The following is an 18,259-nucleotide window of genomic DNA, read 5'->3' on the forward strand; positions in this document are numbered from 1 at the left end:
TTTAAAAATAAATGTTTATATAAGGAGATTGGAAACATTTAATTTTTAATGAGCTTTGTTTTCTCCAATGTTCAGAGCTCTCTTTGAGAGTAAATTAGGAGTACATTAATTTTTTAAGGTTAATAGGGGACCATTAGAATAAAGAATCATAGCCCTGACCAGCTTTGCTCAATGGTTGGAGCACCAGCCTGCAAACTAAAGGGTCTTGGGTTCGATTCCGGTCAAGGGCATGTACCTGGGTTGCAGATTCCCCATCCCCATTGGGGTCGTGTGGGAAGCAACCAATTGATATGGCTCTCTCACATCTGTTTCTCTCTCTTTCTCCCCCTGTCCCTGTCCCTTCCACTTTCTCTAAAATCAATGGGAAAAAAATACCCTCTAGAGAGGATTAAAAAAGACAGCCAACAATGAATAAAGAATCATGGGACTAGGCTATATGACTCTAGAAATACCTAACCCTAGAAGAGCAGGTCCCACTAAAATAGCTAGAAGAGACAAACCTTGACTGTCCTTGGCATTAGGCATATTGAATATTGGTTTTAAATAAGATAACCATTGTCCAGTGCTTGGATATCCTTTGTTGAATAGAGACAGGTGTATGAGTGTCTAGTATAGAAAAATTTGACCAGTAATTTCAATTGTTCATCCTTCAGAGAAGTGTATTGATTTCAAAGTTTACTTTTTCAATAAATATTTATCATTTCCAAACAACTCCCATTTCTCTCTGTAGCATTGTAATGCATTTGTTCATTTACTGCTTAATCAAATATTTATCAAGCACACACTTCATGCCAGGCACAGTGCTTGGCTCTAGGGATACAGAGATGGATAAGATATAATGCTTGTATTCAAGAAACATAGAGTGTAAGAAGGAGGGGGATGTGTGTTGAATGTGATATTGCTGTGGATATGAGATAAGCCTGTGGGACAGGACTCCAACTCAGACCAGAGTGTGTGTGTGTGTGTGTAGAGTAGATATAGAAAGCTTCCTAAAACATTTCATAACTGAGATCATTTTTAAATATTGAGAGGGGTTTGGAGATTTAGAAGGAAGAGCATCCCAGAAAATGGTCCAAAGAATATTATCTATTCAGGCACCAACAAAGAATTAAGTAGAATGCCAGCCCCTGGCATGGAAGTGGTGGAACTTGAAGCAGAAGGAAGCAGAACCAGGTCATGAGGCCATTGTGTTTTCTGTGTAAGGAGGACATAGTGCTCTTTGGAGCTGCCATTAAGTAAAATTAGCGTTGCTTGAACACAAGACACTGCAATACCACAACAGTCAATCTGATAACCCAGATGGCTACTAAGTCACGTTGGGGCAGGTAACATATAGAGCATGGATATGCTAGACAAAAGGATGGTTCACATTCCCAAAGGGACAGTGTGGAATGGGCGGGGCGGTGTTGGATGGCACAAGATTTCATCATGCTACTCAGAAAGTCATGCTCTTTAAAATTTATAAATTGTTTATTTCTGGATTTTTCCATTTAATATTTTTTCCCTGGTCTTCTGTGTGCTGGAAATGATTCATCGGACCACATGACTTTTTTCCAATGCTTGACTGTCCAATCCTTATGTTCCTGTGTGAATTGGAGACTTTTTATCTTGGTAACTGCAGACAGCAAAGGTGTTTGAGGCCCCTCTCCCCTTCCATATCCCATATGATACAGTGTATGGCTAATTTGCCTACAAACGTCTGTGGGACAGGACTCCAACTCAGACCAGAGTGTGTGTGTGTGTGTGTGTGTGTGTGTGTGTGTAGAGTAGATATAGAAAGCTTCCTAAAACATTTCATAACTGAGATCATTTTTAAATATTGAGAGGGGTTTGGAGATTTAGAAGGAAGAGCATCCCAGAAAATGGTCCAAAGAATATTATCTATTCAGGCACCAACAAAGAATTAAGTAGAATGCCAGCCCCTGGCATGGAAGTGGTGGAACTTGAAGCAGAAGGAAGCAGAACCAGGTCATGAGGCCATTGTGTTTTCTGTGTAAGGAGGACATACTTTGTTATCAAGGCTGTGGGATCTCTTGAAGATTTTAAAGAGATTATGAAGGCTGCTATTTTGTGGGCACAAATGGTCAAATAGTGACGATTTAATACAGTGCCTTCCCCCCTTATCTGTCTGGGAGGCATTCCAAGACCCCCAGTGGATTGTACCAAACAATCCATGGATAGTACTGATATATAAATTATATATATACACGTTGGGGCAGGTAACATATAGAGCATGGATATGCTAGACAAAAGGATGGTTCACATTCCCAAAGGGACAGTGTGGAATGGGCGGGGCGGTGTTGGATGGCACAAGATTTCATCATGCTACTCAGAAAGTCATGCTCTTTAAAATTTATAAATTGTTTATTTCTGGAATTTTCCATTTAATATTTTTGAACAGGAGTTGACCAACGGTGACTGAAACTATGGAAAGCAGAATTGTGGATAGGGGGAGCTTACTAGAGAAGCAAAAGAAATTACTGATCTCTTAACCCTGAGGGCAGAGGGAGAAGGAGTTTGGGGGTTGATTTCCCAATTTCTGATCAAGTAAATTCGAGGAATGAGAGTACCATCTACCAATGGCCAGCTTAGGAAGATAAGATGTTTGAATTTAGACATGTTGAATATGGGGTGACTATTCGACATCCAGGGAGAGCCATCCAGGAGGAGGTTGAAGACCCAAGTTAACAGGTGTTTTACTGGAACTACCAGGAGCTCATCTGCTATCTTTCTTTTACCCTGAACCTAATGTGCTGCAATGTTTCTTTCTTTTAACTGAAGTCTCGCTTTAGTCAAGTCAGAGTTGACCTCATGGAACATTTCAATGACTTTTATCTAAACTCAGGAACTTGTTAAGAAGAGCCTGGTGATGATCAACAGAGCAGAAGAAAATCCTCCCTAGGGAGTGCCATCCGGGGAATGTGTTTTCATCATTCTTGGGGAGTTCTGGCACAGTGAAGGCCCCGGGGAAGGGCCCTGTCTGTTCCCTCTATCATGTGTGAGATTTGCAGGGTGGTGGGATTTACTCACAGGATTTATATCTATCTGAGCTGTACCTGTGATCATCATCACAGACCTCTTAATTGCACTTGGCTGTTTAAAAAAGAAAATTACATCTAATCTATCACACAGACAAGAATAAACATATCCTGGGAACAGGTCCAATAACCTTAATGTGATTATCACATACAGAGATGTCATATGTGTGGGGATTTTTTTTCCCCTTTAAGTCTATCAAAGCAAATATACAGTTTGTGAGATTTAGACCAGGACTGAAGGTTTTCAATAGAGATAAATGCACTGGGGTGAGAGGCAGGAGTGGATAAGATTACAGAAGACATGGATAAGCATTGTGGAAAGCCAGGTTTTTTCTTCATAGATTTTTTTTCTTAGGATTTTGCACACATCTCAGCAACATTATCCAAAAATTCCAAAGTCTTAGGTGCTTCCTCCTTCTGTTTTTTTTTTCCAGCTAAATCTTTTCTCCTACTTATAGAATATGATAGAAATTAAAAAGAAAGCATGAGTGAGAAATATGCAAATGCAAAAGCAAAAAAGAAGCGTCTTGGACTTTGAGGCATGGCCTAGGGCAGTGGTCGGCAAACTCATTAGTCATCAGAGACAAATATCAACAGTACAACAATTGAAATTTCTTTTGAGAGCCAAATTTTTTAAACTTAAACTATATAGGTAGGTACGTTGTTATTAACTTAGGTTACTCCTAAGGCTTAGGAAGAGCCGCATGTGGCTCGCGAGCCGCAGTTTGCCAACCATGGGCAGGTGGAATTGCTATACTTTGAGTTCTTACGTAGAAAAGAAGATAACACTGAGAGTAATACTGTAGAGAGGACGAATGGAAAATTTTAAACAGCTGATTTGTTAGGGCGGTGGAATCCTGGGGGATTAAAATTTTGTTTGCTTATGCAGTAATTTTTTAAATACTGATTGGTTTTCTTCATAAATCTGAGCCAGAATGTAAGCAAAAGGAGACATGTCAGTAAAGACTACTGCTCTGGGCATTTCCACATTGTAATCCATGGGACTATGGTTAGTAGGTGTTACATGCAAAACAGACTCCTGGCTACATAAATTTGGGAACCTCTGAGTTGAATAACTTAAGCACATTTCTTTATTGCGGGAGATCTCAGAACCTTAAATAAACAGGTGTGCATTGTGAATCTCTAAGATGAAGGAGGCTGGACATCATTTCCCAAACATTTAATTGCATATCCCTCCCTTCTTTTATTATAGCCTCTCACAGAGTTAACTAGTGGTTTGCAGAAAAATCTTTGGAAATCCCTAAGTGACGTTAATATGTTGAACAATTTGTTGGCACTCTCTAGAGGTAAAAGGAAATAATGAACCAGTCCTCAATTTGTGCACTTCCTCCCTCCCTCCCTTTTTCCCTCCCTCCCTCCCTCCTTCCCTCCTTCCCTCCATCCCCTTGGTGGGCAAGCAGAGGGTTTACAGAGGAGACTCTTTTGCCTACCAAAGAGCACTGAGGAGCAATCAGTAATCATCCTCCAGTGTTGGGTCTGAGAAATGTTTGCTCTCTGAACCTGCGTGAAGCCATTTGTTGATTGGTGAGAAAACCTGTTAACATTTTCCTTCCAAATCATTTTAAAAAAGCCTTTTGTGCCCTTTCCATTTTCTCCATTTATTTTCATCATTTCTGAAAGATAAAAAGCCTTTTGCGCCCTTTCCATTTCTATTTTCTCCATTTATTTTCATCATTTCTGAAAGAGGGCCCTAAAAAAAGTAGTGCAAAAGTTGAAATGCAGATTAAAACAGCAACAAATTCTTATTTTGGAATAAGCTGCCATAACTACAATACTAAGTAATGAAAACAAACAAACACACAAAAAAACCCCAGCTCAAGTTGAACGTAATTAAGGACCTGGGAAGGAGCCCTGTGCCAGCCAGGGTGCCAGCTCTCTGCTTCCAGACACAGTGACTTGAAGCCAGAGAGGTGAGAGCCAATTCTGTTTTACAGCAGCTTCTAGGTGCGGGGGAGGGAGGTTGGCACTGCCCTTCATCTTGCTGTAGCTGCTCCTGGGGCTGGAACTGGAAGACTGCAAATGTGTAGCAGTTACTGCCTCATTCTGATTCAAAATCCTACCCATTCATCTCTCAAGGCCTGGCTCAGATTCCTTCCCTAAGAGTACCAGCTTCCTCTTGGTCTCTCCCACATTGTAATTCCTGGTGTGCTGATTATTTCTACCACTTACCTTGCACTTGTCATTGACGAGCGCCTGTTCTCTGTCAGGGATTGTTTCCCGGTGTCTAATAATAGGTGACTGTGCTGAGGGCTCATTATGTAACAAGCACTGTGCTAATCGCTTTGCATGCATTTTCCCATTTAATACTAGCAATGGTCCTCAAGATAGGTACTAATTTGATCTCCATGTTATATATGAAGAAACTGACATATAGAAAGGTTAAGTAACTTGCTCAAAATGACAGAAGTTGGAAGATAGAACCAAGATTTGAACCTAGAGAGTTACACACAATAGAAATTTGTGATTCCACACTATAGAGACATAACAATGTTTTGATTGGTGGATTAAAAGATGGATTGATACAGACTGGCATGAAGGTAGCTTGGAGAGACACTGTTGGGAAAAGTTGCAAGAACCCTGTTTTAAATGCTCAGGGAGCTAATGTCTGGTGTAATCACCTTCTAATGTATCATAAGGCAATTATAGCAAGGATCTGTCTCCCTAGTGTGACTCATTTATTTAGTTCTTATATCTTCTTTTTCACCTCCTACTTTATTCCAACTGGTCCTATTCTTCTATCTCTCTATTTTTTCAATTTTCTTGTGTCTTCTATTTTTTTTTAACACTTGCTTGTTTATTTTCCTTATCTTCTTTTTTTTGCAATGCACTTTCTTGCCTTATTTTTCATTTTGTCACCCTATCTCCTCTGCTTGAACTCTGAATTGCATATCCAATCTCTCTCTTCAGGACTTTCAATGACTGTCTCTTCCTTGTTCTCCCGATTTGTGTTTTACTTAAGAGGCCACCCTGTCAGCTGAAGGATGATCCAATATTTCAAGGCTTTTTTTTTTCCTTTGAACTTTCCCTTTCAGAATAAAAGAACATGACCTGATTAAATTGGGCCTTCTTAAATTAAAACGAACTTGTATTTCCTTCTTCATGTGACTTTTACTAAACACTGTCTTACCTAGCTTTGGTAATGACAGAAAGATCTTATAAACTCTCAACTTGGCAGGGCTCCCAGTGAAGTCAGGATCACTGTTATCTTCATAAGAACGGCAGGTCAGGGCTTGCATTGCAGAGAAGGTCTTTGAGGGTCTGTGCTTAAAGAACACAGCTGAATTTAGATTCCTAAGTAATCCTTTCAGTACTAAAGAGAGCAAAACTGCAGGGGCTGTATTTACCTACTTTTCTATATGTAAATCTCTGTGGTTTTAATAGATAAAATAGTGACAGATGGATGCATGATCATCACTATCAATGTCAGTTCTGATCTGATCTATTGCAGATATGTTTATTGAGCACTTACTATGTTCCAGCTCCTCACATACATGATCTCATTTAGTCCTGACTGCCACCCCAAGAGGTTGGTCCTGTGACTAATAGGATAGCCCAAGAGACTGAGATTGGCGGCATTAGTCCATTTACCAATGTCTCACAGCTACTAGCAGTAGAGGTAGACTTTGAAGCAGTGCCACTTCAGAGGACATATGTGGGTCACTTTGCCATCAGTCTTCATCACCTGATCTAGTTCCAATACGACCTTCTCTGCTTCTCGGCAGTCATACTCTTTACAGCTCTTTTTGATGTTTTGTCATCTTGCCCACCATGCCCTTTCCCTATGCACCCTCCACTCTTTCTCAACTCACATTTTTTCAAAAAATACATTTTATTGATTTTTTACAGAGAGGAAGGGAGAGAGATAGAGAGTTAGAAACATCGATGAGAGAGAAACATCGATCAGCTGCCTCCTGCACATCTCCCACTGGGGATATGCCCGCAACCAAGGCACATGCCCTTGACCGGAATCGAACCCGGGACCCTTCAGTCGGCAGGCCGACGCTCTATCCACTGAGCCAAACCGGTTTCGGCTCAACTCACATTTTGCTCAGATCAGTTTGCATCTTTGCTTTCTTTTTTGTTTAGGAGATTAACACAATCTGATTAAAAGAACAACAACAAAGTCACCATTTCTGCTCAAATGTCTGGTATTTTCTTCTAGATGGCTCTTTTCCCTCATGATTTCTCCTCCTCCCCACCCCCATCCTCTTTCTCTGTTTGTTGGGTTTGTTTTTGATTTTGTTTTTTTTTAGAGAAAGAGAGAGGAACATCAATGTGAGAGAGAAACATGAATCAGTTGTCTCCCGTAAACGCCCTGACAGGGGATCGAACCCACAACCTAGGTATGTCCCCTGACCAGGAATCAAACCCATAACCTTTTGGTGTATGGAACGACATTCCAGCCAATTGAGCCACCCATCTGGGGCTCCTCACTTTTTCCTTTGAGAAAGGAGCTCCCTCATCCTGCCTAGGGGGCCCCTCATCTGTGACCCAGAACCTATCTGCCCCATCACCTCCATAAGCTGGTTCTTCCAGTCATTTATTTCCTCGTCTGGTTACTCATTTCATCTCCCTCTTTCTCTCCTTCCTCCCCATCCCCTTTCCTAGGACCTTAGTGTCTTTTACAACCTTAGTGCGACCCTCGTTTCTGTTTCCTCCTTAGAGTCTGTCCCAGGTACACACATGATGATCATCTGCAGGCCCTTATTTTTACCTACTTGCTGGACAACTGATCCACAGGAATATCATATTCAAAAAACTTCAGAGAAAACCCACCCCATCTTCCTTTTCCTGATCCACCCATCCACAAGGCCCTTTTCTTCCTTTGCCTGTTGTCTTGTCCACCTGCTGCTGATTTTTCAGTCAGCGCAATTCGAAACACTTGAGGCACATCTAATTCCCCCCCCCCCCATTTCCTACCCCATGCCACATTCTAATCACTGCATATCCTGCAAACTCTCCTTTCCCAATGCCTCTTAAATGTATTCCCCTTCTCTACTAATAGAGAGAAACCTAAGCTCATCTTTCTCCTGAAGGCTCTGCCCCACTGAAGTTCTCCCCACTCCTTTCTAAGAGAGGGTAACTCTTTTGGAGGATCTGCTTTGGCTTAGAAAACACTTTGACGGTGGGGACTTGTTGATTGCTTCCCATTGCCCACACATTAAGTACACATTTGTCACCCTGAGTTTCAAGCCCCCCTCTGTCTATGCTGGGTGCTCCCCACTCCCCACTGTCCCTCCTGTGTGCCTGTCCTGGTTGTTCTTGACTTCTAACTAGGATTTCTCAGCCAGCACCACTTACAAACATCAAATAAGCATACAAGTTTAAGTCCATTATCTAAAGGGAATATTACTCCTTTTAGATAAATATTCTCTGGTCCTCCTTTGACACCTATTGCATTGTAGGTGTGGCTTTGTTTTGACATTAGACCTTGTCATGGGCATCTCAAAGGAATGTTCTGAGCCTGGCTGAATCTCCTGTCTCCCACAGTAACTTCCATAGTACCTCACACCCAATTGATGTTCCAAGAATGTTAATAGAAGTGGATATTTTTCTATCATGGAAGTAAACTAAGAGTAAAACATAAACTGATGGGAGGCTAGTTACATGGGCAGGAGTGGGACTCATGTTTCCTTTTTGGCAGCAAGAACTGGCACCAAAAAATGAGACAAGAGCTTTGCTCGTGTATCTGAGAGTGCCTCTTGCCCCCTCCTTTTTCAAACTGCGACTCCTTGGGTCTTACTGCAGCCTTCCCAACATGTTTGTGAGTTTGTTCACACTGGGTAGAGATAGAACCTACAGGTCAGTCTATTGTAGTGGGTTATGTTTTTTATGGAGTCGGAGGGTGTGATTTTTTTCAGGGTGAGACAAAAGCCACAGACATTGAAGAAAAGGGAAATTTTGTTTTATGGTTTTTGTACTAATCGAGAGCCTCTAACGAAAAAAACGAAGAGTCCTAACCAGTTTGGTTCAGTGGGTAGAGCATCTGCCTGTGACTCAAGGGTCCCAGGTTCGATTCTGGTCAAGGGCATGTACCTTGGTTGCGGGCACATACCCAGTAGGGAGTGTACAGAAGGCAACTGATTGATGTTTCTCTTTCATTGATGTTTCTAACTCTCTGTAAAAAATCAATAAAATATATTTAAAAAAAACAAAAAAAAAAAACAAAGAAACCAAAAGCCCACATTATTCATAAGAGCTCAGGGATGAGCTAGGGCAGTGATGGCGAACTTTTTGAGCTCAGCATGTCAGCATTTTGAAAAACCCTAACTTAACTCTGGTGCCGTGTCACATATAGAAATTTTTTGATATTTGCAACCATAGTAAAACAAAGATTTATATTTTTGATTTTAGATATTTAAATGCAATTTAACAAAGAAAAATCAACCAAAAAAATGAGTTCGTGTGTCACCTCTGACACGCGTGTCATAGGTTCGCCATCACTGGGCTAGGACCAAAGTCATGATCCAAAAGGGAAGAGAGGATTCTTCTTTCTACTCTGCCATCGTGGTTATTTCCCAGAATCCATCTGTAGTTAGCTCATGAGTAACATCCTATTGGTTTTAAAAGTGGCATCAGAATTCAAATTCCATGCACACTTCATGGGCCCTGAGTTTGGTATGAAATCATTTCTTTTTCTCCTAATGAGGAATAGCTATGAGTGCTGATTATTTTAACCGCTTCCAAACACATTTAATGTGGTTGCATTAAGAACCTAATCGACTGACAGGTGATTATTAAAAATCTCACTGTGTGTCTAAATTTGTCTTTATAGGTCATTATTTATTAGCTAAGGAGTCACTGCCCCATAAAACCAACATCCAAAGTCATTGCTTCGACAGTACACATTTACTTTAATATCTTCAAGCTTTTTTGACTTTGCTCCAAAGATGTGAAATAAGTCATTTCACTGCCGTGTGCTTCCATCCATCATGATTGTGGGTAATCCTCAGTGATCCTCGAAGCAGAGCCTTTGTGATTTGAAGAAAGAACCACACAGCGATGACCACATGTCATTTCCTCACAGCTGCAGGGTGGCATATTACAGGATTTTGCAGCTGCCGAGTCAAAATATTAATATTTTAGCTATTTCAGTTTTTAGCACATCTGCATGCTGTGCATATTTAGAAAATGAATAGAATCCCTTGCTTGCTCAAAAACAAGAAATGTGTTCATTTCAGCTCAAGCTAATACTCCATTTCCAGGCTTCCTTGTAATGTGTTCATTAATTTGTTTGTTTAAAGTGCTAATTCCCTGGGTTTGTTAGCGAACCGGCACATAGATAAACAACTGGAATTCCATCTGCCCTCCCCCATTCCCACCACATGCTTATGTTATACCAGGAAGCTGAAACAGGCCATCAATAACTGCATCCTGGGCCTCTTGTCTTCCCTTGTCACCCTTAATGAGTTTTATATTTAAAGACTTTTCACTGTAATTGAAATAGTGACAAATAAGGATTTACTTACTGAGTAGCAATGGGAGCGACGGCCTCCGGAATGGCACTGTTTTTAGGCATTTAATGGATATCCACTCCCCATTTAGACACATTTGAGGTTAGCCTCCTCTTTTGATTATAGACGGGGGCAGCGGGTGAGAGGCAAATGCCTTACTGCACAGATGGGGCTTTTAGGATGGAGTGTTAATCTTGCAGTCTGCTGGGTTGGCGGGTTGGATACTCAGCTCCCCTATTTTAGTAACCGCAGTCCTGGTACAGATTAAGCAGTGACCATATACACTTCCTCTCATGTATCCTGTGAAATTGTTCCAAATATCACCTGTGGGGAGGAATGGGCATGGAAGGTGATTCTGGAGAAATTCACTCTGTGGTTTGTTGGCCTCTCCAGGGATACTGCCAATTGCAGGACACACTTTCTGACAGCTGTGCTCCTCCAGTATGGGTGCAGCAAGAGTATGAATTAGATTTTGTCAGATGGTCAACGCCTACCAAGAAGAATTCAAGACTTGCCTCTAAATCAGCTTAGTTTTTAGAAAATGTGCCCACAGATTTTACTGGGCCTGAAGCGACTGGTGCCTTAGCCTGGAGATGGCTCCTACCACCTCTTAATTATGTTTAGATTATGTAATTAATGCATTTGACCAACCATGGAGATATTTCTCTTTGTTAGCTCCAATTGTACTGACAAGGCAGTTGTATGTTGTCACATGCACAGCTGAGTAGTGCCCTTCCCTCTTAGCCTAAAGTACCGTTTGAAAACCAGGTGGTGCAATGCATATCAAACTTTTTAAGGGCCTCCAAGTTCCCAAGTTCCTAGTGCTATTACTCCAATAATTTTTTTGTTTCATTCAACAAATAGGTAGGGGCCACCTTCTAGGTACAACTGATGTGGCCAAATTCTACTCTGTTTTCATTTTTAAAGGTGTATTAGAAACTGACAATTTGTGAAAAGATCTTCCTCAGTCATTATCTGGGAGACAAACCAGTGGTATGTTTATGTTATTTTTTTTTCCTAAGGGACACCCCAGATTTCCATGCCTGGTCATGATAGCTTTCATGTACCTATGTTCTAATACTCTTAATATTCTTTTTAAAAAAAAATTAAATCTTTATTGTTCAGATTATTACAGTTGTTCCTCTTCCCACCCATAGCTCCCCTCCACCTGGTTCCCACCCCACTCTCTGCCCTTACCCCCCACCACTGTCCTCATCCATAGGTGTACGATTTTTTTCCGGTCTCTTCCCGCACCCCCCATACCCTTTTCCCCCTGAGAATTGTCAGTCCACTCCCTTTCTATGCCCCTGATTCTATTATATTCACCAGTTTATTCTGTTCATCAGATTATTTTTCACTATCACTTTGAATATTTCTTGCCATTCCCTTCTGGCCTGCAAAGTTTCTGTTGAGAAATCAACTGACAATTTTATGGGTACTCCCTTATAGGTAACTAACTGTTTTTCTCTTGCAGCTTTTAAGATTCTCTCTTTGTCTTTTCCTCTTGGCATTTTAATTATGACGTGTCTTGGTGTAGAGAGAGAGAGCAAGATACTGAAAACCTATTTGAAGAAATAATGACAGAAAACTTCCCCTACCTGGTGAAAGAAATAGACTTACAAGTCCAGGAAGCGCAGAGAACCCCAAACAAAAGGAATCCAAAGAGGACCACACCAAGACACATCATAATTAATATTCTTAATTTACCTAATCTAGCATAAGCCCCTGGAGGGCAATTCAGCTGTGGGATGTTATTGACAGAGAAGGGCCTTCTATATTCGTAATGGAGGGGAGGAGGGGAGAGAACAGGAGAGGTCCTACCCCCAGGTTTCGTATTGAGAGCTGCTGGATGTTTTCTTGGATTGTTGGTTTTCTGGAGTAGTTCTAATGTCTTCTCCCATCACTAATTACCTTTCATACAATAATTTCCCATTCACACCTGTATTAAAAGCAGATAGCTCAGTAAATAGACTGGTGAAAGACAAACACACTTATAAATTGACCCCCAGTTGCCTATAGAATAAAATCTATACCCTTTTTCATGACTTACAGGCTATTCCAAAACTGACCCACCTAGGTCCTGTATGGCTCCTGTGGCTGAGCCACACACAGTGTTCCTGTCTCAGCCTCCTCTAGCAAGCCTTCACTGCCTTCTGGACTGAGTGATACCCCTAATAGGCTTTAATTGCCCCGTTAGCATTTTATGGAGCGTTAGTAACAGACTCCTGGCAGCCTGTGTCTCAGTGTCTGCCATACACTCCCTTCTTGCTCGTCCTGCTGTGCCACCGTCTCCATTGCCCTGTGATACAGGACTCCATTTGGAGACAGTCCTCTTTAAGGCAAGAAGCACAGCCCAAGTCCACTCTATTCTTGGATTCTTAGATATTCCACTGGGCTGCCACCAACCTATTCTGCAAGGGGGTAGGACAGGGGCAAAGCAAATGGTTTCTCTGCTTCTTCTTCCTCTCCAGAGTGAAGGGTTTTTCTAGGCTGGGGAACAAAGGTGGAGAGTGTAGGGGGTATGTTGGTGGGGCGAGGACTGGGTCTAATAGCTCCAGTGCACATTCAAGTCTGTTTTTCCTTCTTTCACCTGTTCTGGGCTCTTTGAATTTGGTATCTTCATAGGCCTGATTCTGATACCTTTCTTCCTGGCCCAATGGGGGATGGTTACAGTGGACAAGGAGAGAGCTCACTGGTTGATATTTCAGATTGTTGTTTGGTTTTACATATTTTATACATCCAGGGTCACTTTTCTCCACCATATTGAAAGCTCTATGAGTACACTAGATGTTAAATATTTTTGTTGTTTGAAAGAAAATATTTTTAAAGTGTTTAATCTCATGATGTAATACCAGTTTTCACCAGCCAAATTAGCCAAGATTGTTTTACTCCTTATAAAATCTCAGTACAGGCAAAGTTATAATGAAACAGTCTCATGAATGGCTCTTTGAGATGTAAATTGATACAAGCTTTCTCGAAGAAAAATTTAATACTTATTAAGCATTTTGCATTTTTTCATGTCTTTAGTAGTTAAAAGTGTATGCTCTGGAGTCGGTGTGGATATGGTGTGTGCAAGCAAAAGACTTAACTTCTAAGTCTCAGTTTCTTTTGTCTTTCAAAGAGGGATAATAACAATGCCTACTTCATCTTCCTAATGTGATTCTGTATTTATCATAATTAGCATAGTGCTTGATATACATTCAGAGCTCAACAAATGTCAGTTATAATAATAATATGAATTGTACTCTTTTGACACTGTCTTTTAGGAAATACAGTTCACCCTTGAACAACATGATTTTAGAACAATCTAAGTCCACTTATAGATGGATATTTTTTCAGTAAATACACAATCAATCCTCTATGTCTCTGGGTTTTACAGATTCAACCAACGCATATTGAAAATAATATTTTTAAAATATGTTTTTTATTGATTTTTTTTTTTAGAGGAAGGAACAGGGAGAGAAAGATAGGAACATCAATGAGAGAGAATCATCAATCAGCTGCCTCCTACACCCCGTGGCCTCTTGGGGCTCAATCCACTGAGCCACAACGGCCAGGGGAAAATAGCATTTTTGAACCATGGTTAAGAATCTAACAATATAGAGGGCCAACTGTATACATTGTTCTACACTATTTTATAAGGGACTGAGCATCCTCAGATTGTAGTATCCACAGGAGCTCCTGGACACAATCCTCCACAGATACCAAGGGAATGGCTGTAATTACATTTTAGGGAAGTCATAATTATATACAAATTTTTTACTGCACACGGGGTTGATACCCTTAACTCCCTGTGTTGTTTAAGGGTCACCTATAATTTAAAACATTCAAAGGTGTTATCATTGTTTTACTGAATATCATGGAGCCCCTAAAAATTATGTTTACAAAGAGTGTCTAATGACACATGGAAATGCTGATGATATTGAGTAAAAATAAAGATATTACATGACAATGTTTAATATCACCTAATTTATTAAAAATGTGTATATATATATATATATATAATTGTATAGAAAACTAAGAAAAGTGTCAATGTTAGTATTTCATCTGAAAGACCTACATAGGGTGATTTTTATGCTTATTTAAACTCTGTAAAAATATTCTTAATATTTACAATCATAGTTCACTCTGTAGTCAGAAAAATAAAACCTCAGGATCCCCATTCAAGTCCCACTCAGCCCCTGTCCTGGGAAGAAGGTCACAGTGGTGCCCTGGGCTTGAGCCTGAAGGTTGCTGCTGGTGGTGCCCGGTGGGACTGGCCACTTCAGCCTGCCGTGCCTGCATTCTGTAGGCTGCCCTCGGGAACTATACTTCTCTGATTACAAGTCAGAACACTGGTATTAATCCTCAAGCCCTGGTTGCTCTGATTTTTGGCTTTTTTCCCTGTACATCATCACTCATTTTGAGCTTTCCCAGGATACTTTCCCCTACAAAGTGATTTTGATGTCAAGCTTCTTAAGACAAAGGTGTTTCTTGGGTTTTAGGAATTTGCTTTTTTTTTCTGGTTGGTTTAATAAAAGTCAGTCAACTTTCAGGTTGACTTTAGGGCATTTTTATTTAAGTGCTCTTCTGTTGGAGACTTGTATACGATGGAGGTTTGCATGAGTGTATTACCAGGGGACCCACTCACATTGTTGTTTTGGAATGAATCGATTCATGAGATTGGGTGTTTAGAAGACTTTTTAAATTGTGGATGAATGAATAACGAATGAATACAGGTAGCGAACCAAAACAGTTAGAGAGTTCAACTTTCCAGACTTGGGTAGTTATATGTGTGAGGTAAAACTATAACCCAACTTGGATTAATGTGATGCTTTGGGCAGCCTTCAGTTGATAGTTTTATATTTTTAGTTGTCAGTTATTGGTTTCTCTTTGCCTCTGGGTACTCATTCCATCATGCAAGTGATATGTCTTAAAACTTACCATGAAACCATGGAGAGAAGCAGAGGCCTGAGATTTGGAAGTTGAGGTCAAGGAGAGTAAATAGAGATGAGGGAAAGTATGCAATAATGCTGAATTTCAAATAATGTTGAAAATTGGTCAAGCCTTGCCAGCTTGACTCAATGGCATCGGCCCAAGGACTGAAGGGTTCCGGGTTTGACTCCAGTCAAGGGCGTGCACCTCTGTCGCAGCCTCGATCCACAGCCCATCTGTGGCTTGTACAGGAGGCAACTCATCGATGTATTTCTTTCACATTGATGTTTCTCTCTGTGTGTCTCTTCCCCTTCCTTCTACTTTCTCTAAAAATCAACGAACAAATATCCTTGGGTGAGGATTAATAACAATAACAAAAAAGAATATAGGTGGAAGAATTAGCCATTTCATTCTGTGAGAGAAGGATTGAAATAAAAATGGGTAAATACAGATGTGCTGAGGTTGACAAGGAGGAATTGAAGGTGCTCATGCTTGAAGGGCTGAAAGAAGTAGAAGATGAAATAACCTGGGAAGGGAGGAGGTGGGCAGGTGGGGGTGGTGACTAGAGGAGAGCAATAAAGGTTTAAAAGCAGCTGCCATGAGGTGTGAAGGAGCGTCCATAACTCAGCTCTATCTTCCTTTAGAAATACTGCTACACATTATGCTCCTTTTTTTTTTAACAGCTTCTAGAGATCCTTAAGATAAGACAAATCCATAAATATTTATTTATTGTACCCACGGAATACTCCCGAGACCTGCTTACTTTCTCTTCAAAGCACCCCCTGGGTGATTACTCTTTCATTTCTCTAATTGCACACTAGAGAAAGCTGCAGTTAGCTGCAACTAGTGTTTAGGTCTCTGCACACCTGCAGACCTTGTTGATGCATGCCTGAGCCCAGAACTCTCTGCAAGTACTTGCTTTAAAGAGGAAGAGGCCATGACCTTTCAACTAATCTCGCCTTGAGTCAGTAATGGGCCCAATCGGAACATGTATCCACGCATTTAGGTAATCACAAAGCACAGCCTCCTCCATTTGCTCCAGCAACTTTTAAAGCTTTTCTGAGTCTCCCCTTTGTACATGTAGGGTTGTGCTCCTGGTATGGTGAGTAGGGCACAGGAATAAAGATTTTAAAAAGTTTGGCATTGTGTGGAAACCATACATTAAATCAAGGAAAATTGCCTCCTTATCATATTTCTCTCCATACAGTCATAATCTCCTTTATGAATCTCTGAAGGGCTGTCATGAGGCTTAATTTGGCTCTTAGGATATTCAGAATTGTTCCTAATACTAGCAAAGGCTGCATGTAACTTGAAACTCCCAAAGTTCAGAGGAAGGTCAGGGGCTGTTAGTTTGCCTGCTTCAGGAGGGTCAGCATTTTTGAGGACTTTTGCTTCAACTGCTGGAGTCACTATAAAAGTCCTAGCATGGCTTCTCATGCAGGTGAGTGGGTGCTGGGTATGGGACTCAAATCTGCTTCTTGCACAGGGAACACATCTCAGATGATCAGCAGTTAAGAGAATGTCTGACTGAAGGTATAGAGAGAAAGACCTGTTTTAGTAGAGTTCAGGGATCAGCAATCTGTTTCAATGACAGGATTGTTTTTAGTCTAAACATCAGTAGTTATCCCAGTCTATATCTACAAGACTTTGAGATGAAACAAGACTATCTGGTCCCTGAGTGAGACATTAGCAAGTACAAACAGTGCTTTGAATCCAAAGGGGAAGATGGAAAGGCCTTATAACCAGAGTTCTCTCTTCTTTTTTCCTCGGGCTTTTACTCCTCTTTTATTTTGGTGGGTAATTATGGATTTGTGTATTTCTTCCACCTTTGGAATGGAGGATGGTCAATGGGACTAATTATCAAGACAGATGTTTTCACCTAAATGGGAGAGGAACACAATCAAGTTCTTTAATTAAAGGATGTCTATTATATGGGTGAGAACAAGAGGCAGTGCTCGCCATACCAGGTAATTTGTCTTATAGCTTCAATCATAACTGGTACCACAGAGCTTCTGCGAGCTATGTTTCGCGTCATGAAAAAATTTTCAACTCATAACTCTTTGTCATAAATTTTCCTTTAGTTAAAAATTAAAGTTTTCCACTGTCTGAACTCAATGATTTACTAACTCCAATCCCCCCGTACAAATGCCTGAGACTGGTATACTGCCTCTGGAAGACCGAATCTGGGAGGGCAGTGAGCACAGCTCAGAAACACGGGGAAGGGGGCGCATGCTGTCCTCGAGTTCTCGGAGCTCATGGGAAAGTGGTGACAGTATCGATGATACTGTTTCTGTGAGTCTGACAGTTCGCTGTATACCCCTTGCAAGCATCTCTATCACAAGCTGCCCTAGAACTTGAAGGTCGTTCAATTGGAAAGGGATGAAAACTCAATTGATGTGCTGGGCCTGGCCATTTGCTAAAAACCTCAAACACACAATTTGTGCAGATCCCTCACTTCTGCTTTACTGCCAGATACTGCCTTTGGGCACTCGAGCTGTCTGTGCTGCACCGGTGGTAATTGCAGTTCCATCTGCCCTTTTGGTGTAGTGATGAGTCTTGGTGCTTCCATCATCTGCTTTCTCTGTGCTCCCTTGCCCTCTCCAGACTGCCATCCTCTGTGCCAGCAATGTGCAGCTGATCTCCACAACCCCGGGAGCATCTGCCTGAGGTGTCAGAACACCCAGTTCCTGCTGCTGGGGGACCACTGTGTTCCTGACTGCCCTTCTGGTTATTACGCAGAGAAAGGAGCCTGTAAAAGTAAGTGTTGGACACAGGAGCTGGTGGTGCCTGTTGAGCTTCTCTTTCGGGTAATAGCTGAGGAGACTTGGGGGG

The 18,259-nt window shown here is 41.2% G+C and overlaps 1 protein-coding gene across 1 annotated transcript in view; it reads left to right on the forward strand.

Annotated features, from left to right (window-relative positions):
• FRAS1 (Fraser extracellular matrix complex subunit 1) overlaps positions 1 to 18,259 on the forward strand; it is a 479,756-nt gene that overhangs the window by 279,773 nt on the left and 181,724 nt on the right. Inside the window, exon 21 of the mRNA XM_006778222.2 lies at positions 18,032 to 18,184. Coding sequence (XP_006778285.1) covers positions 18,032 to 18,184 — 153 coding nt within the window. The remainder of the gene's footprint in view (positions 1 to 18,031; positions 18,185 to 18,259) is intronic.

The sequence above is a fragment of the Myotis davidii genome, unplaced genomic scaffold, assembly GCF_000327345.1.
Source record: "Myotis davidii unplaced genomic scaffold, ASM32734v1 scaffold449, whole genome shotgun sequence".
Taxonomy (NCBI): Eukaryota; Metazoa; Chordata; class Mammalia; order Chiroptera; family Vespertilionidae; genus Myotis; species Myotis davidii.